Source organism: Rana temporaria, chromosome 12, assembly GCF_905171775.1.
Source record: "Rana temporaria chromosome 12, aRanTem1.1, whole genome shotgun sequence".
Classification (NCBI taxonomy): Eukaryota; Metazoa; Chordata; class Amphibia; order Anura; family Ranidae; genus Rana; species Rana temporaria.
The window spans coordinates 99,001,822-99,026,879 of NC_053500.1; the positions used below are offsets into that span (position 1 = coordinate 99,001,822).

At 43.9% G+C, this 25,058-nt stretch overlaps 1 protein-coding gene across 1 annotated transcript in view; it reads left to right on the forward strand.

Annotated features, from left to right (window-relative positions):
* CNTNAP1 (contactin associated protein 1) overlaps positions 1–25,058 on the forward strand; it is a 385,880-nt gene that overhangs the window by 336,135 nt on the left and 24,687 nt on the right. Inside the window, exons 21-23 of the mRNA XM_040329819.1 lie at positions 5,184–5,277; positions 11,091–11,321; positions 20,911–20,955. Coding sequence (XP_040185753.1) covers positions 5,184–5,277; positions 11,091–11,321; positions 20,911–20,955 — 370 coding nt within the window. The remainder of the gene's footprint in view (positions 1–5,183; positions 5,278–11,090; positions 11,322–20,910; positions 20,956–25,058) is intronic.

The window sequence follows — 25,058 nt, forward strand, 5'->3', positions numbered from 1 at the left end:
AGCCCAATAGGAGTGAACACGGGACAGGGCATCTACATTCCCCATCTCTGGCCTGTGTTTTACAGTGAAGGAGTAATCTTGTAGGGCCAAAAACCACCGGTTCACCCGTCTATTATTCTCCTTCTTTTAGGCCATCCATTTCAGGGGAGCATGGTCAGTTATCAACTCAAACTGGTGCCCTAACAAGTAGTACCTGAGCGCATCCACGGCCCACTTTATGGCTAAACATTCCTTTTCAATGACTGCATACTTTTTTTCATGGTCATTGAGCTTTCTGCTTAGGTGGTACACCACACGGTGTTCTTCCCCATTGTGTACCTGTGATTATACTGCCCCGATACCAACATCAGATGCTTCTGTCTGAACCAAAAAATCTTTGGAGAAATTGGGGGAGTACAATACTGGCTGTGCACAAAGAGCTTTCTTCAGGACTTGGAAAGATTCCTCTGCTACCAAGGACCATTTTACCATTACAGAGTCTTTCCCTTTCGTAAGGTTTGTCAGTGGGGCAGCTATAGTTGCAAAATTTGGGATAAATCTTCTATAATACCCCGCAATGCCAAGAAAGGCCCTGACCTGCTTCTTGCTTGCAGGACATGGCCACTCCTGGATGGCTTCTATTTTATTCACCTGGGGCTTTATGACACCACCGCTAATAGTGTAGCCCAAATACTTGGCTTCCTTTAGACCAGTGGTTCTCATCCTGGGGGTCGGGACCCCCTCGTGGGTCGATAGACAATTTGCCAGGGGTCACCGAATTTTGGTCTGCTCTTGAAGTCCGCACCACACTCCCAGCCTTTTCGTGCCCACCCAAGCAGGGCTGTCCCTGGAGCCCGCAGTCGTCCACTCAGCCTCTTCGCAGCCGCCCATTCAGTTCACGGCTTAGAGGTCAGCTGACTGGTGAGGAATGTGAAGTGGGAGGGGCTGGAGGAGATCTTATCTCCTGATTTCGGCACAGGTGTCACTGCTGTGAGACACCACAGAGCTGGAGACGCAGTGAAGCCGGAGACAGATAGGTAGATTCAGAAAGAGTTAGGCCGACTTATCAGTAGATAAGTCGGCCTAACTCCGAATCTACGCCGACTTATGTTTAAGCGTATGCTCAAACAGAGATACGCTTAAACATATCTAAGATAGGACAGCTTGCGCCATCCTATCTTAGGTTGCAATATTTTGGATGACCGCTACGTGGCGCTTCCATTGCGGTCGGCGTAGATTATGCAAATTAGTAGATATGCCGATTCACGAATGTACGCCCGGCCGACACAGTAATTTTACGCCGTTTACGTAGGCGATAGGCTGCGTAAAGTTAGAGCTAGGCCCTAGTGGAATAGTAATGTCAAGTATGGCCGCCGTTCCCGCCGCGAAATTCGAAATTTTTACGTTGTTTGTGTAAGTCGTCCGCGAATCGGGATTTACGTTGTTTACGTCCACGTCGAAATCAATAGGCCCGTGCGGCGTACTTAGCCGCAATGCACACTGGGAAATGTAGGCGCCTGGTGCATGCGCAGTTTAAAAAAAACGTAAAAAACGTGAGGTCAAGCCTCATTAACATTAAACACGCCCCCCCCAACACATTTGAATTAGGCGCCCTTACGCCCGCCGATTCAGGCTACGCCGACGTAACTTAGCAGGCAAGTACATTGTGAATCATGTACTTGCCTCGCTAACTTACGGCTGCGTAGCTTAAATTCCTTAAGCTACGCCGCCGCAAAGTTACGCGAACGTACCTGAATCTACCTAAGAGTGAGTAACACTACCTGTGAGTAACACTACCTGTGATTAGAGTTAAAAGTCCATTAAAAGTCCCCACTACAGTTCTCAGATCAACAGATGACCTTGATCAAGAGCACCTAAGTTGGCTGATCAGAACTCCCCCCAGCACTGCCACTGATCCCACCACCCAATCAGCACTGCCACTCATCCCAACTTCCCACCAGCACTGCCACTCATCCCATTCCCCCCACCAAGACATAAGAGGAGGAATAAAAATAGAGAATAAATGGAAGGGAGAAGAAAAGAGGGGGAGGAATAAAGAAAAAGGGAGAGAAAGAATAAAGAGAAATAACAAGAAAAATGGCTAGAGAGAGGGATGGGGAAAAAAAGAAGTTGGGATAGAGAGAGATAAAAGGGAAAGAGTGGTACATCCCAAAATGTACCATAAGGTGTTTTAATACTGTACATCATAGGCGCCGCAAGCTTAGAAGGCGGGAATTACAATGCCGCCCGCGCCCGGCGCGCAATGCGACATCCCCACTCGGTTCGGAGGCTCTCCACGGCTCCTGAGCCTCCTTTCCTCTGGCTGACTGAGCCTCCTCTCCTCTGGCACTACGGCTGCCCGCTACGCCACATCACCACTCCCTGCTCGGCAGCTCTCCTCTCCTGTCTCCTCCTTGGCTCCATCGCTATGACGGGCACATCACGGCTGAGGTAGGTGATGTCAATGGTTGTGTATGTATGTAGGTCAGGTCAGTGTATGCAGGTCAGTGTAGTCAGGTCAGGTCAGTGTAGTCAGGTCAGTGTAGTGTGGTCAGGTCAGTGTAGTGTGGTCAGGTCAGTGTAGTGTGGTCAGGTCAGTGTGGTCAGGTCAGTGTATGCAGGTCAGATCAGTGTAGTTAGGTCAGTGTGGTCAGGTCAGTGTAGTCAGGTCAGTGTAGTCAGGTCAGGTCAGTGTGGTCAGGTCAGTGTGGTCAGGTCAGTATAGTCAAGTCAGGTCAGTGTAGTCAGGTCAGTGTGGTCAGGTCATTGTGGTCAGGTCAGGTCAGTGTATGCAGGTCAGGTCAGTGATTGTGTATGTAGGTCAGGTCAGTGTATGCAGGTCAGTGTGGTCAGGTCAGTGTAGTCAGGTCAGGACAGTGTAGTCAGGTCAGTGTATGCAGGTCAGGTCAGTGATTGTGTAAGCAGGTCAGGTCAGTGTGGTCAGGTCAGTGTGGTCAGTGTAGTCAGGTCAGTGTATGCAGGTCAGGTCAGTGTATGCAGGTCAGGTCAGTGTAGTCAGGTCAGGTCAGTGTAGTCAGGTCAGTATAGTGTATGCAGGTCAGGTCAGTGTAGTCAGGTCAGTGTATGCAGGTCAGGTGAGTGTATGCAGGTCAGGTCAGTGATTGTGTATGTAGGTCAGGTGAGTGTATGCAATGCAGGTCAGGTCAGTGTATGCAATGCAGGTCAGTGTAGTCAGGTCAGGTCAGTGTAGTCAGGTCAGTGATTGTGTATGCAGGTCAGGTCAGTGTATGCAATGCAGGTCAGGTCAGTGTATGCAATGCAGGTCAGGTCAGTGTATGCAATGCAGGTCAGGTCAGTGTAGTGTATGCAGGTCAGTGTAGTCAGGTCAGTGTAGTGTTCAATGCTCAATGCTTCCAAGCATGCGTCGACTTGATTCTGAGCATGCATGGATTTTTAACCGATGGTTGTGCCTACTAACGATCGGTTTTGTCCTATCGGTTAGGAATCAATCGGTTTTTTTTATAACAAGTTGCCTTTTTTTAACAGATGGTTAACTAACCGATGGCGCCCACACACGATCGGATTTGACCGATGAAAACGGTCCACCAGACCATTCTCATCGGTTGAACCAATCGTGTGCACGCAGCATTAGGGGCGCAAATTACTTATCTTGCCATGGGTGCTGACAACCTACGCTATGAAAATAATTTTACTGCTAGGGGTCCCCACAACTTGGGAAATTTTATCAAGGGGTCACGGCACTAGGAAGGTTGAGAACCACTGGTCTAGACCAATGGCACTTTTTTGGGGATTTGCCATAAACCCTTCTTTGAAGAGAGAATCAAGGACAGCCTGGACACGGGCAAGTGAGACTCCCAGTCAGTGCTATGTACCACTATGTCATCTAGATAGGCTGCTGCATACTGTCAGTGAGGTCTTAGAGTCCTGTCCATGGCCCTCTGAAATGTCGCAGGGGCATTTTTTAACCCAAAAGGCATGTTTTTATAATGTAAGGAAACCCTCCGGGGTCACAAATGCAGTCTTCTCTTTGGCGCTACCAGTCAGGGGTATTTGCCAATAACCTTTTGTCAAGTCTAAAGTGGTCAGATAGCGGGCCTTGCCAAGTCGGTCTATAAGTTTGTCTACTCTGGGCATTGGGTACGTGTCAAACTTTGTCACTGCATTAAGCTTCCTGAAGGCATTACAGAACCTCCAAGTGCCATCCGGTTTTGGGACTAACACGATGGGGCTAGACCAGTCACTATTGGATTACTCAATGACATCTAGCTCCAACATTCTTTTTAAGAGGTTGTAAAGGTGCAATTTTTTTCCCTAAATAGCTTCCGTTATCTTAGTGCAGTCCTCCTTCACTTACCTCATCCTTCGATTTGCGTTTGCTTTTAAATGTCCTTATTTCTTATTTCTTATGCCCCGTACACACGACCGGGATTCCCGACGGTAAAAGGTCCATCGGAAATCCCGAGGGGAAAGTCGAGAACATGCTCTCTACTTTTCCCCCATACAGACGATCGGTTTTCCCATCGGGAAAACTCAGATGAAAGCTTTTCCTCGGGAATCCCGACCGTGTTTATGCTCCATCTGAGTTTTTCACCACAGGAAAACTGACAAAAATGTCCGGTTTCTGCTACACACGGCCAGGTTTTCTGACAAGAAAAAGTCAGTCGGGAATTCCGGCGGGAAAAGAGAGCTGGTTCTCTGTTTTTTTGGCCGGCGGGTTTCGCAGTTTTCCAGTCAGAAAAACTGAGAAGTAGCATACACACGGCCGGGATTCCTGGCCAAAAGCTCTCGCAGTTTTGCCGTCGGAAAAAAGTATAGATTAATTTCACCTAAAATCTAATTTTGATAATTTACAGTATAATTGTGTAATAGGTCTGATAGACCTGTTTTTTTTTTTCAGTAAAGCAGTGAGAAAAGCAATAGTAGTGTAATGTTCACCCATGTAATTCAAATCTCAGTCACTTCTCCAACCATTGTTTGAAAATAAGCTGTCACGGCCACATGCTGGTAAACCGTAATGTTATGAGCCTCAAAAGCAGGCACTGTGTTATTTGTTATTATTTTCTCAAAGGAATTCTTTATAGAAATGTTACTTCCCCAACTAAAGCAGTTTTTCACATTTTATTGACAGTGGAAAATTACTTTAAGCAATCATTCATAGACAACATCAAGGAACTAATGTGGAGTGTCATCTAAGTAAAATGTCTGTACTGTGCTCATTGCAGGTGGACTATTATGACTTAGTAGAAAAACAGTTCTACCTATGGGAAGACCCCAAGTTTGATTCACCAAAAGCTCTTTACCTGGGAAGGGTGGTAGGTGAGTTCTTAACTACTAACCTTTGTCTCTGAATGTATTGACGTTATATATTTAAAAAAAATTCAACCAAGGCTGTATGAATCCATTCCTGGTCATGTGTTAATAAATTCATAAATTTATTGTTGGTTATTAAGTTTCAGAATAATAACAAATAAAAATAGCAACCACACTGGTATTTTTCACTCTGCTTTCATTTCACATTTTCAGCTTACAGCTGATCAGAATGTTCCCAGCTATGATTATTTTTTACAATATGAAAGAGATTCCATCCATTCAGTTAATAGCTTTGCAGAGTTATTATCTGGAACAAATCATTAATAACAAAGATGTACTCACTCAGGCACAAGATGGATTCGGAAGTGTATGAAATTTCTGACAGGTGTAACATGTTAAGTCTATAGTTGAGGCAACATCGCTATTCAAAGCATCAGATTGTGGGCATCTTAAGAATTGTAGTCTCTCAATACAGATCATTATATGTGCTTGTTACAAGTACAGATTATGTTGATGTTTAAAAAAAAAGTAGAAAAAGAAACAGGTTATAAAAGGTGCCATAATTCAACAGGTGTCCTGTAGGTATGTGGCACAGATGTTGAAGACAATGGAGAGAAGGCAGGCAGAAGACGTGGTGAACACAGATTGAAAAGAAGATAAGAAGAGATGGAAAGTAGAGATGGGGGACGAGCTCATAAGAGATGATGAGCAGAGATGGGAGACAAATTTAGAAGATGATAATTGGCAGAAATAGGGGATGATTTCAGAGGAGATTGGAGTCAAGTTCAGAAAAGACGTGAGCAAAAATAGGAGGCAAGTTTAGAAGAGATGATAATTAGAGATGAGAAACAAAGCTCATAAAAAGACTTCAGTGGATATAGCAGATTAACATTTATACACAGTACAGATGTCTACCTAAGAATCCTATTGTGCATTAAAAATCCATACACAAATACAGTTTTCCTGACAATCCTCTCCAGGCTGCAGTCATCCCTGCTGCTTGTGCACCTTTTTCTTCCACACTTTTCCTTTCCACATAACTTTCTATTAATGTGCTTTGATAAAGCACATTGATTTGGGGAGCCATGTCATCTGCTGGTGTTGGTCCTCTGTGCTTCATTAAGTCCAAGGTCAACGCAGCCGTCTACCAGGAGATTTTGGAGCACTTCATGCTTCCTTCCGCAGACAAGCTCTATGGGGATGCTGACTTCATTTTCCAGCAGGACTTGGCACCTGCCCACACTGCCAAAAGCACCAAAACCTGGTTCAGTGACTGTGGGATTACTGTGCTTTATTGGCCAGCAAACTCGCCTGACCTGAACCCAATAGAGAATCTATGGGGCATATTGCCAAGAGAAAGATGAGAGACATGAGACCGAACAATGCAGAAGAGCTGAAGGCCGCTATTGAAGCATCCTGGTCTTCCTTAACACTCCAGCAGTGCCACAGACTGATAGTTTCCATGCCACACTGCATTGAGGCAGTAATTGCTGCAAAAGGGGCCCAAACCAAGTACTGAGTACATATGCATGATTCTACTTTTCAGAGGTCCTATGTACAATCCTTGTTTTATTGATTGCATTTAATATTCTAATTTTATGAGATTGTGGATTTGGAGTTTTCATGAGCTGTAAGCCATAATCATCACAATTATGACCTTTTACGGCTTGAACTATCTTGCTCTGCATGTAATGAGTCTATCTCATATATTAGTTTCACCTTTAAAGTTGCAATAGTGAAATAAATGAACTTTTGCACGATATTCAAATTTTTCGAGTATCACCTGTATATATACACACAATGCTGTGCAAATGTTTTAGGCAGGTGTAAAAAAAGAGGAATCCAAATCAAATCAACATTTGGCATGACCATCCTTTGCCTTCAAAACAACAAATTATTAAATTCTTCTAGGTACACTTGCACACAGTTTTTGAAATACAGTTAATAAAAAAAAGTCTGCACACCCCAGTTAAAATGTCAGGTTTCTGTGATATAAAAAAATGAGACAAAAATAAATAATTTCAGAACTTTTTCCACCTTTATTGTGACCTATAAACTGTACCACTCAGTTGAGAAACAAACTGAAATCTTTTAGGTGGAGGGAAGTAAAGACATAATAATAATATGGTTGCATTAGTGTGCACACCCTTAAACTAATATTTTGTTGAAGCACCTTTTGATTGTATTAGAGCACTCAGTCTTTGAGTATGAGTCTGAGTCTACCAACATGGCACATCTTGACTTGGTAATATTTGCCCACTCTTCTTTGCAAAAACACTCCAAATCTGTCAGATTGTCAGGGCATCCCGTGAAGGGAACTCTTAAGGCGTTAGCATACCAAGACATTTTGGACAATTTTCCCGACTTTATGAGAACAGTTTGGGGACAACCACTTTCTGTTCCAAAATGACTGCGCAACAGTGCACAAAGCAAGGTCCATAAAGGCATGGATGAACAAGTTTTCCCCAAACAAGGAACTTGACTGGCCTGAACTTGAGTCCTGACCTCAACCCAATAGAACACCTTTGGGATGCATTTCAGCAGAGACTGCAAGCCAGGCTTTCTTGTCCAACTTCAGTGCCTGACCTCACAAATGCGCTCCTGGAAGAATGGTAAAACATTTTTATAGACACACTCCTTAACCTTGTGGACAGCCTTCCCAGAAGAGTTGAAACTGTTATTGCAAAGGGTGGGTCAACTCCATATTGAACCCTACAGACTATTAAAGTTCATGTGCATGTAAAGGCATGTGTCCCAATACTTTTGACAACATAAGAATCTCGCTGGATCACAACCCATCGGGATACTCCCAGGGCAATAACTCTTATGTTATTGCCAGTTTGGACTTTTTCCCAAAGATGTTACACCTGCACAGGTAACCTGGGAAAGGACATTGTTGCATATTGTTCACATTCTGCCTAATGTTCAGTAAATTTGTTTACTCTGCTCAGAGCCTGGTCTAAAGTTACTCAAGGGGTGCATGTAGGGTCCTGGCATATTTCTCTAAGGAACCTGTGTCTGCACTAGCTTATTAGGATCTGTGAAACATCACTACAGCACAGGGTTAACGTGCAGTCAAGTTGCAATGAGTCTTCAGTACCTGAAGAGGTGACAAGTTCTCTGGTAGTGAGGGGGTCGGCAGTCGGCTCCCTCCCTAGCTGTCTATCTCCATCAGTCTCAGGAGTGGACTAGCATAATGGAGACCTCATACTTGGTCATGGAACAACAAGGGTTAATTGGAGCACACATGAGGTCTGTGCTATGTGCTCAGCAGGACCCCATTCTGTTACTGGTAGTCAGTTAACAGTGGTATGCTGACTGGTGGAGCAGGCATAAGCTCTGCATGCTCCTCCTAATGCAACACATACTGTATGTAGGATAAGGGATAGTATCTTTGGAAGAACTCCGCTTACAACACTATACACAAGTGGCTCATCTCTGAGTTGGAAGACTGCTTTAATGTTTATCTTTCACATGAGCGTGGCCTTCATTGGTGAGCATGCCTTCGGGCAAGGTGTTGACCATGTGTTGTTCATTGCCTGGCGTAGCCAAAAGAACTCCCCCCCAGGGTAGCCCTCATATGTGATTCATACTTGGCGCCCAATAAGTTAATGTAAAACATGGAAGGCATGACAAACAACACAACCCTACCCTTACAAGCTGTTGCTCACATATAATGGACTATAATGGACATTCACAAAGCGGTATGTTTCCTGGCACTAGCTGGTGTATTTATTAACATCAATAAAAAAAGCATTGTTAAGGAGCGGGTGGCTGTCCGCATCCTTAACAACCAGTATACAACATGGCGGTTAAGGTGTGGCTGGCTGCCACGACCTTAACAACCGATGAGTCATCAGCTGGGTTCCAAAAAAGAAGCAAAAAAGAATTGCCGTCAATAATTTTTTTTTTTTAAAGAAATGGTGTGACCCCACTCCCTTGTGACATCTTCGGCCAGGGGCTGATGATGTCACAAGGGGCGGGGTCATCCGGTGATGTCATTGGGTGTCCCCTGCCCGTTAGTTATTTAAGAAATATTAGGCAGTGTCGGTGGGCGGCGTGATTGACGATGGATCTACACCGGAGGACCCTTTTTACACTACACTTTATTTTTTTTGTAAATGAGTATGTACTCAATACTATGTACCCCTACGTATTCAAATCGAGGGGGACTGGGATCCAGAATTGTTAGAGGGGCTTACAGATTCCAAATAGCGCCCCCCCCAGCAGACCAACACAACCACCGTCCAGGGTAAGAGGCCCATGTATGCATTGGGGGGGGCCCGACACTGTTTTTTGAAGATTTTTTTATTGCCAGCAATTCTTTTTTTTTTTTTTTTACATTCAGCTGTCAGTGGGGAAACCTTGCTGACAGCTGATGACAAATCGGTTGTTAATGACACATCAGCTTAACCACTTAAGCCCCGGAAGAATTTACCCCCTTCCTGACCAGGCCATTTTTTTGCGTTACGGCACTGCATCGCTTTAACTGACAATTGCGTGGTCATGCAACGCTTTACCCGAACAACATGTACGTCCTTTTTCTCCCACAAATAGAGCTTTGTTTTGGTGGTATTTGATCACCTCTGCTTTTTTTGCCAAACCAAGAGCAACAATTTTGAAAAAACACAATGGGGGTTATTTAGGAAAGGCAAATCCACTTTGCACTACAAGTGCAAAGTGCACTTGAAATTCCACTGAAAGTGCACTTGGAATATCAGTCGCTGTAGATCTGAGGGGTAGATCTGAAATGAGGAGAAGCGCTGCTGATTTTATCATCCAATCATGTGCAAGCTAAAATGGTGTTTTTTATTTTCCTTGCATGTCCCCCTTGGATTTACAGTGACTGCACTTCCAAGTGCACTTTCAGTGCAACTTCTAGTTTTGTAAATAACCCCCAATGTCTTTTACTTTTTGCTAAAATAAGTATCCATTTTTTTTTTTTTTTTTTTTTTTTAAGAAACACATTTTTTCCTCAGTTAGGCGATATGTATTATTTTACATATTTTTGGTAAAAAATAAAAAATGTCAAAAAGGGCATATTGATTGCAATATTGCGGCGAAACATTTATACAGTAATCATGCATTTTTATAGCACCGATCGCTGTATAAATGTCAACGGTCCCAAAAACAGTGATCAGTGCTATAAAAATACATGATTACTGTATAAATGTCACTGGCAGGGAAGGGGATAACACTAGGGGGCGATCAAGGGGTTAACTGTGTTCCCTAGGTGTGCTAACTGTGGGGGGATGGGACTGACTAGGGGAGGATACTGATCGGTGTTCATATGCTGTAGGAGGTGCGCACCTCCTACAGCGTCTTAAAGGGCCGACGTACAACGTGCCCAGGGAAGCCAACCTGCCACAGTATAACTGCAGCGGCTGGTTCCACAAATGCCACATGCCTGGACCACTACTTAATTTCCACATGCATTTAGTTATTTATTTCCTTCTGTAAATGGATTTTAATGCCTTTTCATGCGGTATTTACCGAGTGGTTTTAGCATACTGCAAAACGGTTTAGTGAATTGACAGTTACAGGATCACGTGCAATATTTAGGCAAAATGTGTCCTGACACCTAAATATCTCATGCAAGTTCCTACTGTGAATGGAGTCCACTGTGTTTTAATGAAAAATACCTTCAGAATACCAACTTCAGATATATACAGGATAAAGTAATGTGTGTATGTTTTTTTATGACAAAATTGCTTTAATATCTGCATATTTCATATCAATTATGACTGAGCAAATTGTTGGACAGTGTCTTATTTGTTCCTAAGGCAATATATAATCAAGCTATTTTCTTATCAATTTAGAGACTGGAACAATAGATCCAGAAGTGCAGAAATTTAATACCCCTGGTTTCATAGGATGCTTAGCAGATGTGCGCTTCAACAACATCACACCAATAAGAGACATTTTCCGAAACCCTAAAGCATCAGAAGTGATCACTGTGAAGGGTTCCCTGGTGGAGTCAAACTGTGGGGCCATGCCACTGAAAGTCTACCATTATCCCTATGAACTGGATCCATGGTATATGGGGACAGGTAAGCGTAAAAAACTGCTTTAGAACAGTGCTGTGATGTCATCTTTTCAGTCTTTTTTTTTTCTATTGTTAATTAAGAATAATCAGAAGTTGAACAGACTTCTGCCATGTGTATTGTTTTTTTAAGTATTCTCAAAGTGGACAAGGTGGAGAGCTGGGCTAGTGACATCATGATCTCCATCTTGACTAATCAGAAAACACTTTGCATCAGTGGCGGCTGGTGCTCCAAAATTTTGGGGGGGCGCAAAGGAAAAAAAAAATTGCAGTCTCACTGTGCCCAAACGCAGCCACTGTTACATGCCATCAAACGCAGCCACTGTGCCATCAATTTGCACCACTGTGCCATGCCATCAAATGCAGCCACTGTGCCATCAATTCGCACCACTGTGCCATGCCATTAAACGCAGTCACTGTGCCATGACGTCAAATGCAGTAACTGTGCCATCAATTCGCACCACTGTGCCATGCCATTAAACGCAGCCACTGTGCCATACATTGTCACCACTGTGCCATGCCATTAAACGCAGTCACTGTGCCATCCATTGTCACCACTGTGCATTGCCATTAAACGCAGCCACTGTGCCATACATTGTCACCACTGTGCCATGCCATTAAACGCAGTCACTGTGCCATCCATTGTCACCACTGTGTCATGCCATTAAACGCAGCTACTGTGCCATCCATTGTCACCACTGTGCCATGCCATTAAACGCAGCCACTGTGCCATACATTGTCACCACTGTGCCATGCCATTAAACGCAGCCACTGTGCCATCCATTGTCACCACTGTGCCATGCCATTAAACGCAGTCACTGTGCCATCCATTGTCACCAATGTGCCATGCCATTAAACGCAGCTACTGTGCCATCCATTGTCACCACTGTGCCATGCATTGTCACCACTGTGCCATGCATTGTCACCACTGTGCCATGCCATTAAACGCAGCCACTGTGCCATGCCATTAAACGCAGCCACTGTGCCATACATTGTCACCACTGTGCCCTTTAATGGTCACCACTGTGCCAATTGTCCCCACTGTGCCCTGTAAATTGCTTTCTTCCCCCTCCGCCCGGCACTTACCTTACTGGTTTTAGGCATCCACGTCCCACGATGTCTTCTCCCGCCCTCGATGACTGACAGGCGTCTCAGCCAATCAGGTTACTGGTAGCCAGAACCGGCCAACCTGATTGGCTGAGACGCCTGTCATCTTATTCAAGGGGCGTACAGTCTGTGCGCTCCGAGAATAAGCTTCCGGGCTGTATTGGGAAAGCCTATCAGAGCCGCTGGCTTTGATAGACATTTCCCTACAGCCAACCAGCTGGCGTTATTCAGATGGCCGGAAATTGAGCGCCGACCATCTGAATAACAGCTGCAGCGACGAAAATAACATAGATTCGTGCAATGCATGAATCTATGTTATTTGACTCAGTGGCGGTGAGAGCCAGAGAGGGGGGCGCTCCAGCGCCCTCTATGGACGAACTGCCACTGCTTTGCATTCATAAAGAACATGCAGTGTCTTCTCAATGGCACCTGTGCAGAGCAAGCGACCTCCTGTGTTCACTATGCAGCAGGGCAGATGCTTGGCACGGTACCCAGCAGCTAGCAGTGATCACTGTGGCGGTGCCTGCTACAGTGATTTCCAGCTTCCACAAGGACTAGCTAGGTATGGTCATGCATGCTTACACTGGTGTTTAATTCCAAGTGAAAAACGTATTTAAATGTGGCTTCTGTTGCTTGGTTTGGCTCTTCATTCTGACTCAATTTTGAGATTTTATTCTCCAGATAGGGATTTTCTGCATCAAAGATCAATTAACTTTATTATCGATCATCTTTTATATTTCTAGCAGCTATGAGCTGTTAAAAAGTAACATCTGACATTTTTTTGGGGGTTAAACAAAGGTTTTTATTGAAATACAGCGTGTACATATGAGGCACAGTAACGTACATGTAACATCAACATGTAAGAAGTAACAGTGCCAGGTTCATACAATACAATATACAGTTCACCTGTCAATTGTTGGCAATCCTTACAAGGAGAGGTATGACTCACATACTAACCAATGAGGTGGCAACAACATAATAATACAATCCATGTTATGTGTGTGGGGATTCTTTTCCTAGTATGTGCAGGTGCCAGAATCATTCAACCAGCGGTCCCATATCTTGTTATATTTAGTCGGACACCTCTGTTAATATATATTCATTTTTTATAAGGCATAGTCACATTAACCTCCACCTTCCACTCTGTTATGTTAGGGGGTAATGGTCTAATCCACTTCCTGGCAATAAGTTTTCTGGCCGAAAACAGTGTCTCCTGCAAAAATATTTTGGTATGTTTGTCTCGGACATCCAGGAAAATTCCAAGAAGACACTGCTTAGGGTCCAGAGCTAAGGGTGAGCCCATGTTGTCATGCAGAAAGGTCTCCACCTGAGTCCAAATGCCCTGAATCCTGGGGCAGGACCATACGAGATAAAAGAACATGCCCGTTTCCACACTGCACATCAGACACAGGGTGGATTGCTCCCTCCTGTACCTGGCCATCCTGATGCGGGTGAGGTATGTCCTATGTAAAATATAGATCTGAGTCAGCCTATCTGACAGTCTGGAGGATTCCTCCCTACAGGACTCCAGTGCCTCTTCCCATTCTTCGTCCTCAAGTAGGCGATTTTACTAGATACAGGAGTGGATAACATGTTATAGAATGTTGAGATAAGGCCTTTTGGATCTGAGCTTCTGGCTATGGCCATTTTAGGATTAGGGGTACGGAGAGCCAACTGCAACCTCCCCTCCACATGCATCTCCACTAGCACCACAACATCATCCCTTTGTTGTTTTAAGAATGTGAGGGCGGCTGTACGCTTAATTTTGTTGCGCAGCCCCCTGACATTCCATGTGAGGAATTTCAAAGTCGCCATATTGCATTAACCTTAAAATAATAGACTTTCATTTTACCAATATGAGGCCATTGCCTCCTGCGGGCCATGCCACATTGACCCTCTCATACACATAAATCATCAATAAGAATGATCGGAGTATGACATATGAAAACCAACTGAACCTTAAACTGTTATGCCTAGCCTGTGTCTGACATATAGTACACACCCTTATAGCTATTAACATTAATTCCCCCCCTTCCCCCCTCCCCGCCCTGCACCTCTCCAAACTGGCGCGGCATTGTCCCATACTAAAACAGGTACTGCCATCCAGGAAAAAAGGGTAACATAAAGCACAAAGAAGAGGATGAGCCAGCGGGGCCCCCGTAGATCCACCACATAACAGGGCATCATACCAAGCAGCGAAAAAATCATAAACCGTATTAAAAAAATGCAACACCAGGTAGATATGGGCGGGGGGCGCAGGAGCCCCCGCTGTACCCCCAAGTATATTGGTCATAATTCCAGGATGTGCGTGGGGAAAAGTCTCGCTGCACTGTACATGCAGGTGGTAGAACTGCTAGGGTCTCAAGGCTCCTGCTACCTTTGCAGCAAAGGATACACGTGGGCCCTCAGTGGGGCGCAAGGAGTGTGTTCATTATCCCAGTCAAGGTGTATACCTCAAATCCTGATGCAGTCATAATGTTTGCTAAAGAAGAAAATAGAAAAAGTAGTTGTAGCAAAACGTGGCAGCAAGTAGTAGGTCCAGTATGAGTCCACAAAAATAACAGGTGGACGTCTGGGCAAAAATAACTAGGATAATAGTCATGAGGCTGTCCACAAGGCTCTACAGCAAAGAATTGCAGAGTAGTCTATGCAAAGAAAGGAAAAAACAAGAGGAGTACTGGCACTGTAATTAGTATAAGAGAAAATTAGTCCGTTTGATGAGCATCCTTTTTATGATATTTAATAGTGTGTAACACACACTTGTGATGAATGATGCAATAGGGAGAAGGAAATTGGGAAAAAAGCAAGTCCTATAGATAAAAATTATGCAAAGTCCAGGGGGGAAGATGAGAGCAGGCTCCAATATGCAAATTTTCTTTTGCATATTGGAGCCTGCTCTCATCTTCCCCCGGATGCTTGCCCTGGAATGTGGACTTTGCGTAATTTTTATCAATAGGACTTGTTTTTTTCCCAATTTCCTTCTCCCTATTCCATCATTCATTACAAGTGTGTGTTACACACTATTAAATATCATAAAAAGGATGCTCATCAAACAGACTCATTATCTCTTATACTAATTACAGCGCCACTACTCCTCTTGTTTTACCTGTATATTTTGAAGCTATTGGCGGCTGTTGTTTTTGGCGTTTGTTGATATTTACCGTTTAATGTACCTATTATGTTTGTGAAAATACTCCATGCTGCACTTATTTTTGTTTTTTTAGCAACAAGTAACAACATGGTCGGAGGAACAATTGTAGAAATAGCTAAAAACTAGTGCAGCACTGGTGCTGGGACCGATGATATATCCCTTGCCATTATTTATAATCATATATAAATTTCCATCTTTATTTCTATTTTTATTTTATCACAACTTTTTTATCTTATATTTGTCGCTATAGCGACAAATTTAAGATAAAAAAGTTGTGATAAAATAAAAATAGAAATAAAGATGGAAATTTATTTTTTAGAAAAATCGGAAGTTTCTTTTCTAATCAAAGATTTTTATCGTACCCCATATTTTTATCACATACCTAAAATCCATAAAAGTAATCCCCCTGGTAGGCCTATTATAGCTGCCATGGACAGCATTACATCAGGGCTGTCCAAATATATAATTTTTTATTTGCAACCACTAGCCCAATCCCTACCATCGTATATCAGAGATGGTACATATCTCTTGGAACAATTAAAACCATACTCTTGGAATACAGATTACCTATGGATGTCTCTAGATGTAAGTTCTCTCTATACACCCATTCCCCACACCTTTGGACTTATGGCCCTGGAATACTTTCTATCCCAAGATCCATATATGAATAGCGGGCAGGCCAATTTTACCCTTAAATGCACAGAGTATTATCTCACTCACAATTATTTTCTTTTTGATGACCAATACTATGTGCAGATCCAGGGTACTGCGATGGGAGCTAATTTTGCTCCGTTGTATGCAAATCTCTCAATGGGCCTGTGGGAAAAAAGACATGAATGAAAACCCCTTTTCAAAATTTCTTGTCTACTATGGCAGATATATAAATGAAATAATCATTATCTGGAATGGTACCCTTAGTGATTGTGAGACTTTTGTTAACTACTGTAACAGCAATACATATGGTCTGAATTTTACCTACGTCACAGATTCAAAGAAATTGGCTTTTCTTGACCTAGAGTTGTACCATTCTGGAGATGCAATTCATGCTAGAAATTACTCAAAACCCACTGCTGGTAATTCATTGTTACACTATAAGAGTTGTCATTATTCCAAGTGGAAAAATAACATCCCAAGAGCCCAAGTCTGCAGATTTAGGCAAAAATGTACCAACACCATAGATTTCACGATACAAAGTCAATTTCTAATGCAAACATTTTAAGAAAAAGGCTATCCCGAATCTTTAATTCAGAAAGCCTATACACAATATGCACAGGAAGTACCCATACAAAAAGGAAAAGTAAAGTTTGACTAGTCAGTTCATTTCATTACTAGATTCCACTCTGACCACAAAAAAATTGAATCTATATTGAAGAAACATTGGCCTATACTGCTAGAGGATGTACACCTTAAAACAGTGTTACCCAATATTCCTAGGGTCACATATAAGAGAGCCCCTAATATAAAAAAAACTAGGGCTGTGCAAATTAACTTTTACTTAATCGATTAATCTTTAATTTTTTTGAACTTCTTTTAACACTCCCCTACTTTTTTTCTTTTTTGATTTTTTCTTTTTTTAAGAGTGTTTTTCATCATCATTATTCACGTAATTTTTTCTCACATTATTGTCCATTTTCTTTGTGCAATTTTATGTATGATATATTTTTTTTAGCAAAGACCCTAGAGAATACAATGGCGGTTGTTGCAACTTTTTATCTCGCACAGTATTTGCGCAGCAATTTTTTTGATCGATCAAAATTCTTTTGATTGGTACTCGCCTCTTCGCCGGCTTCTGGGCCTTCAGGGAGTTCCGTCGGAGATCCAGTAACCTCATGGACACCGTTGGGGCTTGCCGTGTCCATCTGAAAGGCTCCTTTGCTGTGCCTTCATATCTGCATGCCGGCGGGACCTTACTATCTGCCACACGCAAGGGCTGTTACACTTCCCTCTATCACTTCCCTCTATCAACCTGGGATTCTACAACCATCCACTGGGAGTTGTGATAGTTCCCTTTACAGGACATCTACATGCCGATGGACTGATGTTAACCTCTCCTCATCTGGATTCAGCAGTGGTATCCTTGTACACATTTTTATACCAGTATCATACTTAGCTACATGTTTTTATGACAGCGTTTGGTATTACTCGCAACATTTTTACAGTTTATGTAGCTACATCGATTAAATTTTTTGATCAGTAACATCCCTATAAAAAACAGAACTGCTCCTACAAATTAAAAATCAGGATCCTCCAAATTCTTACCACACATTAGACTACCACCACTACGGGGTATGTTTCAATGCAAGAAAGCATTGTGCAAAACCTGCAGTTTTGTGCAGCATGGTCAAACATTTTATTGAAAAAGGTAAAACCTACAATATAAATTATTTCTACAATTGTTCCTCCGACCATGTTGTTTATTGCCCCCGTTGACCCTGTCAGCTGCTATATGTGGGCCGTACCCTTTGCCCACTCCGGCAAAGATTTGGTCAGCATCGGAGGAAGATTGAGGGAGGGACCGACAAACATAGTGTCCCCCAACATTTCTCTAAATACCACAAGGGTTCAACGGAAGGCTTACAAGTATGGATATTTGAACAGATGCCTAAAAACCTTACAGAAGCAGAGAGATTTTATAAACTCTGCGAACATGAAACTTTTTGGATACACTCTCTGGATACTCTCACGCCTGATGGTTTAAACCAGATGCTTAAGTGCTTTGTGAATCCGGGCCTATGTCTCTATACCCTGTAAACAGTCATTTCAGCAAAACAGGCAATCTTGATGTAAGCAGGCAATCTTGTTTATGGGTGTTTGAAGACACTACCTCGACTTGGGAAGACTGGCGTTTAATCACCACACTCTTTGGAACCAATTTTGAATCAACTTGGACACTTTCATGAATGGGACTTCTTTTAACACTCCCCTACTTTTTTTCTTTTTTGATTTTTTCTTTTTTTAAGAGTGTTTTTCATCATCATTATTCACGTAATTTTTTCTCACATTATTGTCCATTTTCTTTGTGCAATTTTATGTATGATATATTTTTTTTAGCAAAGACCCTAGAGAATACAATGGCGGTTGTTGCAACTTTTTATCTCGCACAGTATTTGCGCAGCAATTTTTCTAATGCGTTTTTTGGGGGGGGGGGGGAAATGGTTTGTGCTTTAAAAAAAAAAAAAAAAACGGTAAAGTTAGCCCAATGTTTTTGCATAATGTGGAAGATGAGGTTACGCCGAGTAAATAGATATCCAACATGTCACCCTTCAAAATTGCACACGCTCGTGGAATGGCGCCAAACTTAAAAATCCCCATAGGCGACGCTTTAAATTGTTTTACTGGTTACATGTTTTGAGTTATAGAGGAGGTCTAGGGCTAAAATGTAAACATCCCTTGTAATAGGAATATGGCATGACAGGTCCTCTTTACAGTGAGATATGGGGTCAATAAGACCCCACATCTCACCTCTAGGCTGGGAAGCCTGAAATAAAAAAATAAAAAAACGATCCTTGCTTCGATCGTAGGGGTGAGTCAGTAGAAGCACCAGAGGGCGGCGGAAGGGGGGATGTCCCCTCTCACCTCCCGTAAGAACGATCAAGCGGCAGAACAGACGCTATGATCATGCTTATGGTGTAGGGAATCGCCGGCTGAAAAAAGCTGATATGTGAATGATGCCTGTAGCTGCAGGCATCTTTCAGATATTCCCTTACAAATTCAAGGACGTAATATGACGGCCAGAGGGCGGGAAGTGCTTAAAACGCTTTTTTTTTAACACAAAGTTATGGCCGAGCATGGCTGGGTATGGCAGGGTATTGCGGAGTATTGCAGGGTATTGCGGATTATGGCAGGGTATTGCAGATTATGGCAGGGTATTGCAGATTATGGCAGGGTATTGCAGATTATGGCAGGATTTTTGCAGAGTATTGCGGAGTATGGCAGGGTATTGCAGAGTATTGCAGGGTATTGCGGAGTATGGCAGGGTATTGCAGAGTATTACAGATTGTGGCAGGGTATTGCGGAGTATGGCAGGGTATTGCAGAGTATGGCAGGGTATTGCAGAGTATGGCAGGGTATTGCAGAGTATGGCAGGGTATTGCAGAGTATGGCAGGGTATTGCAGAGTATGGCAGGGTATTTGCAGGGTATGGCAGGGTATTTGCAGGGTATTGCGGAGTAGGGCAGGGTATTGCGGAGTATGACAGGGTGTTGCAGAGTATGGCAGGGTATTGTGGAGTATGGCAGGGTATTGCAGGGCATTGCAGAGTATGGGCAGGGTATTGCAGAGTATGGGTAGGTATTGCAGAGTATGGGCAGGGATGGCTGAGCAGGGATGGCTGCATCTGTGACTTCAATTGTCACAGAGTAGCGCTGCTGCCATCCGCTATCTCCCCTCTCCTCCCACAATGTACCGATCAGTACACATAGGGGAGAGAGGAAACCGGCGTCATAACACGACGCCGGTTTGTTTACAAGTGATCACTCCGTCATTTGACAGAGCGATCACGTGGTAAACAGCCGCGATTAGTGTCCTTCTACCGTGATCCATTATGCGCTGGGATATTTCCAGGGGGCGCACGGGATTAAGATTCTGGGAGGATGTCCAGGGACGTCCTCCCAGAAAAACTCGACCGTGCTGTAGCCGTCTTTCGGCTATGGCCCGGTTGGCAAGTGGTTAAAGTTCTACACTTGGAGTGAACCCTTACAAGAGTTGGGAAGGTATAGAAGATGAGAGTGATTGACTTATAGTTATATACTCACTATGGAACCCAAGGGGTTAATCCTGCACATTGTGTAAAAAGGCTGTTTGATCCCGATTCTCTGATCCTCTCCTTCTTCCAAGGTCTCCGATCCATTTACTGATTGTACAGAGCCTTGGGGACACTCTGCACATGCTCAGTTTGATGTGTATTGCTAGAGAGATTTTGTTTTTTTGGGAGGGTGCATATGATCAGCACAGGGCCAGTCGGCCCTGTCCGGAGAGGGGTTCCAGAGTCATGCAGCCGTATAGGACAGTCAGAGGAGAATGAAAACTCCTCCTGTAAACTTTAACCAGTGCTCGGCTAGACACTGATAGAAGTCACAAGACTGCTATATACTGTTGATGAGAAAAGGTAGTTAGCAGTTTATATTGCCGTTCCGTGTTCTGTGTACTGTAGGAGACCAGATATAGTGAATGCAGGGTCCTGGGTTTAGTAACACTTTAGATTCTTAAGGCTATCTGGTATCGCCAACAGTAGAGTACCAATATCTCCCATTTATTTGATTTTTATTTTGTAACCATGCTCTGGATGCATTCAGTTTATGGCTTCTGCTCATTGACCAATGTTATCTCTCTCTTCCAGTATTCCCTCATGTACATGATGATGGACTTGCTGGGATCATTGCATGTGAGTATTTGTTTTTTTGTTTTGTTTTTAGTATCTAATTATGTTGTCTAATTGAGAAGAAGTAATATCAATTTAAATGAGAATTACAATATTTAATCAGCCCAAAAGATGTCTGACTTCACTGACTGCACATCAAACAACCATGTAACAAATTCTCCAACTATCCATATGTAAAAAATAGTCAGGCATTCTTCCTTTATACTCTGTGAATACTTTTCTTTATTATTCAATGTGGGACAGGTTATATGCTCATCGGGGGTTTGAACACTGGCAAACAGAAAAATTGCCAGCCCTGTATAACCCAGCCTATAGTCGTCATGAAAGAAAAAGACAAAGGGCCAGATCCACAGATAATTAGATGGGCGCAGCGTATCAGAGATACGCTATGCCGCCGTACCTTACCTGGCGGATCTTCGAATCCTCAAAGAATTTGCGCCTTAAGTTACGGCAGCGTAGTGTATTTCTGGCGGCGGAATTCAAATCGGCGGGTAGGGGGCGTGATTCATTTAAATGAAGCGCGTCCCCGCGCCGAATGAACTGCGCATGCGTCGTTCCGAAATTTCCCACCGTGCATTGCGCTAAATGACGTTGCTAGGACGTCATTTTTTTAACTTAGACGTGAGTTACGTCCATCCCTATTCACGGACGACTTACGCAAAAAAAAAAAATTCAAATTTCGACGCGGGAAAGACGGCCATACTTAACATGGCAAGTCTATCTATACGCCGCAAAATACCAGCTTTAACTATACGCCGGAAAAAGCCGACTACAGACAACGTTAGAAAATGCGACAGCCGCGCGTACGTTCGTAGATCGTCGTAAATCGCTAATTTGCATACCCGACGCGGAAAACGACGCAAACTCCACCCAGCGGGCGCCAAAGTATTGCATCTAAGATCCGAAGGCGTACGAAGCCGGACGCCTGTCAGATCTTACCCAGATGCCGTCGTATCTTGGTTTGAGGATTCAAACTAAAGATACGACGCGGGAAATTTGAAAGTACGCCGGCGTATCAGTAGATACGCCGGCGTACTTGCTCTGTGGATCTGCCCCAAACTTTTTGTTTGTGAGCCTTTTTATTGTTTCATTTTATTTTTTTTCAATTGAGACATTTTATCTTTAGTGACTTCAATCAACATTTAAAAAAATGCTGCTCAAGCTTGTCTCTGCACTGCAGTTATCCAGAGACACAGTAATAGGTCTAAAGAAGAATATGCAGATGCAATTCTGCTGCAATAGACTTGGCAATGGGTCTACAGTAGACAAGCCAAAAGGTTGGATACTGCAGTAAATAGATGTTCTTAGGAGCATGAACAGAACACAGTGCATACCCCCCCCCCCCCCTGCACCCATGGATGATACACCACCGTTTGTATACCTCTCCAAAGGACATCAGGGGGGGGAAACTTCTAATGCACAGAAGGTTTCTGAGCAGATTTGGCATTTTTAGAGAGGAGGGATCTGCCACAAGGTGAAGGACCTGCAGTAGATGATGGCTTGCTGAGGGGATGAACAGGTCATATGCACATGGTAGGGGGGCACAATAGAATAGGGAGGTAAGAGGAACCTCCTTTCTCAAAAGAACTTTCAAAGAGGATAGTACCTTCAATGCAGGGGCGTACCTAGAGCATTTGGTACCCGGGGCGGATCCAATATCTGGCACCCCCCCACGTTGAAATGTAAAAACACCCCACTGTGCCCCCTGCATACCTCTGCATCCTTCAATATCTTTTTGTTACTACTGTGTACCCCTCTCCACAACTGCACCTCTGGACCACTTTACATTGCACAGCACCCCGCACCTCTGGACCACTTTACATTGCACAGCACCCTGCATCACTGGACCCCTTTACATTACACAGCACCCTGCACCTCTGGACCTCTTTACATTACACAGCCCCCTGCATCACTGGACCCCTTTAAAATTACACAGTACCCTGCATCACTGGCGCCCACTCCCCCCCCCCCACCCCGCGGCGCTCATCGCTGCAGTCGCGCGGGGGGGAGCCGCCCCCCCCCCACATGTCAGCTAAAAATATGTATATATATTTTTTTAAATCGGGATGGTGTCACCCCACTAGCGGGTGTCACCCAGGGCGGACCGCACCCCCCTACGAACGCCTCTGCTTCAAAGGGAATGCCAACAAGGCACCCTTCATGAAGACAACCAGGCTTTAAGCCATAGTATTCTGTATTCTGCATGAATGCACAAAAAGTAAGTTGGTGTGTCTTGTGTAGATTATACACAATGGGCCATATTCTGAGTAAGGATACGATGGAGTATCTCAGGATACTCCATCGTATCTCTCTTTTTTGGTCCGTGTATCTATGCGACTGATTCTTAGAAACATTTTCGCATAGATACACTTAAGATCCGCCATGTGTAAGTCACTTACACTGTTGGATCTTAAATGTAATTACTCCGCCCGCCGCTAGATGGCGTTTACGTTCAGGTCTCATTTGTTTATGCAAATGAGCCTGATACGCCGATTCCCGAACAAATTTGCGTCGCGTAACCGTCGCTAACGTCGTTTGCGTAAGCGTAAACTTACCCCTGCTATATGAGGGGTAAGTTTACGCAAGTCCCACGTAGGCCATGTTAAGTATGGCGTCGGCTACGTCGTTTCCCTAAGTCGTTCTTGAATACGACTTTACGTCAATGACGCACACGTCGCCGTCATTGACGTTTTACGCCAAGAACTGGAGCATGCGCACTGGGCTATTTTAAGCCCGGCACATGCGCAGTTCGTTAGAATCGGAGGCACGCTTAATTTAAATAGAAGCCGCCCCCTTGGAGATACGCGTGGCTACGCCGGGCCATTTACACTCCGCCGCCCCAAACTACGGAGCAAATGTTTGGGGAATACAGCACTTGCTCCTGTAGGTTGGGGCGGCGGAGTGTAAATGGCTTACGCGCCGCCCGCGGGAAATCTAGGAGAATATGGCCCAATATCCTTTTTTATAGTGTAGTATATACTACATATCCAAGAAAAGATCCAACAAGATAACCAGGAGTGGGTATGCTCCCATTCAGGAGCTAGGCTTCACTGTGGGCATACCCCTAAAAGGGGTCTTCAGGGTATGGGTGCCACAGAAATGGACCTTGGCCCTGGACTTGTCATCACCCAATGGCTAAATCACTTGTTGCACCATGTACCAAGGTGAGGAACAAAAGCAGGATCCAGTGCCCAAAACAAACATTATAGGCCTCTGTTATGGGGTCTGGGTGCAGTTCCCAAGATGTACATCAAGGGTAAATAACTTGTGAACTGCTAGTGAGGGGATAAGCAGTCACATCTTGATAGAATGGTCAGTCAAAGAAGAAAAATTTGTGAAAAGTAGAAAATAACTTTTCCAACAAGATCATGAATGGAAGCAAACAGAAAAGCATTTTTATATACACTGGGCTAGATTCAGCAAGACTTACGACAGGCGTATCAGTAGATACGCCGTCGTAAGTCCGAATCTGCGCCTTCGTATCTTTAAGCGTATGCTCAAATTGAGATACGCTTAAATGTTGCTAAGATACGACCGGCGTAAGTCTCCTACGCTGTCGTATCTTAGATGTCTATTTACGCTGGCCGCTAGGGGCGTGTACGCTGATTTACGCCTAGAATATGTAAATCAGCAAGATACGCCTATTTACGAATGTATGCACGGCCGTCGCAGTAAAGATACGCCGTTTACGTAAGGCGGTTTCAGGCGTAAAGATAAACCACCAAAAAGATGGCTCATCCAATGTGAAGTATGGACGTCGGACAGACGTCAAATTTTTCACATTTTACGTTGTTTGCGTAACTCGTCCGTGAATGGGGCTGGGCGTGAGATACGTTCACGTCAAAAGCATTGACTCTTTGCGACGTGATTTGGAGCATGCGCACTGGGATACGTCCACGGAGGGCGCATGCGCCGTTCATTCGATTCGTCATTTTAGTGAGGTCACGATTAATTTACATAAAACACGCCCACCTCTTCCACATTTGAATTAGGCGGGCTTACGTCGGCCAATTTACGTTACGCCGCCGCAACTTACGGAGCAAGTGCTTTGTGAATACTGCACTTGTCCATCTAAATTGCGGCGGCGTAGCGTAAATAACATACGC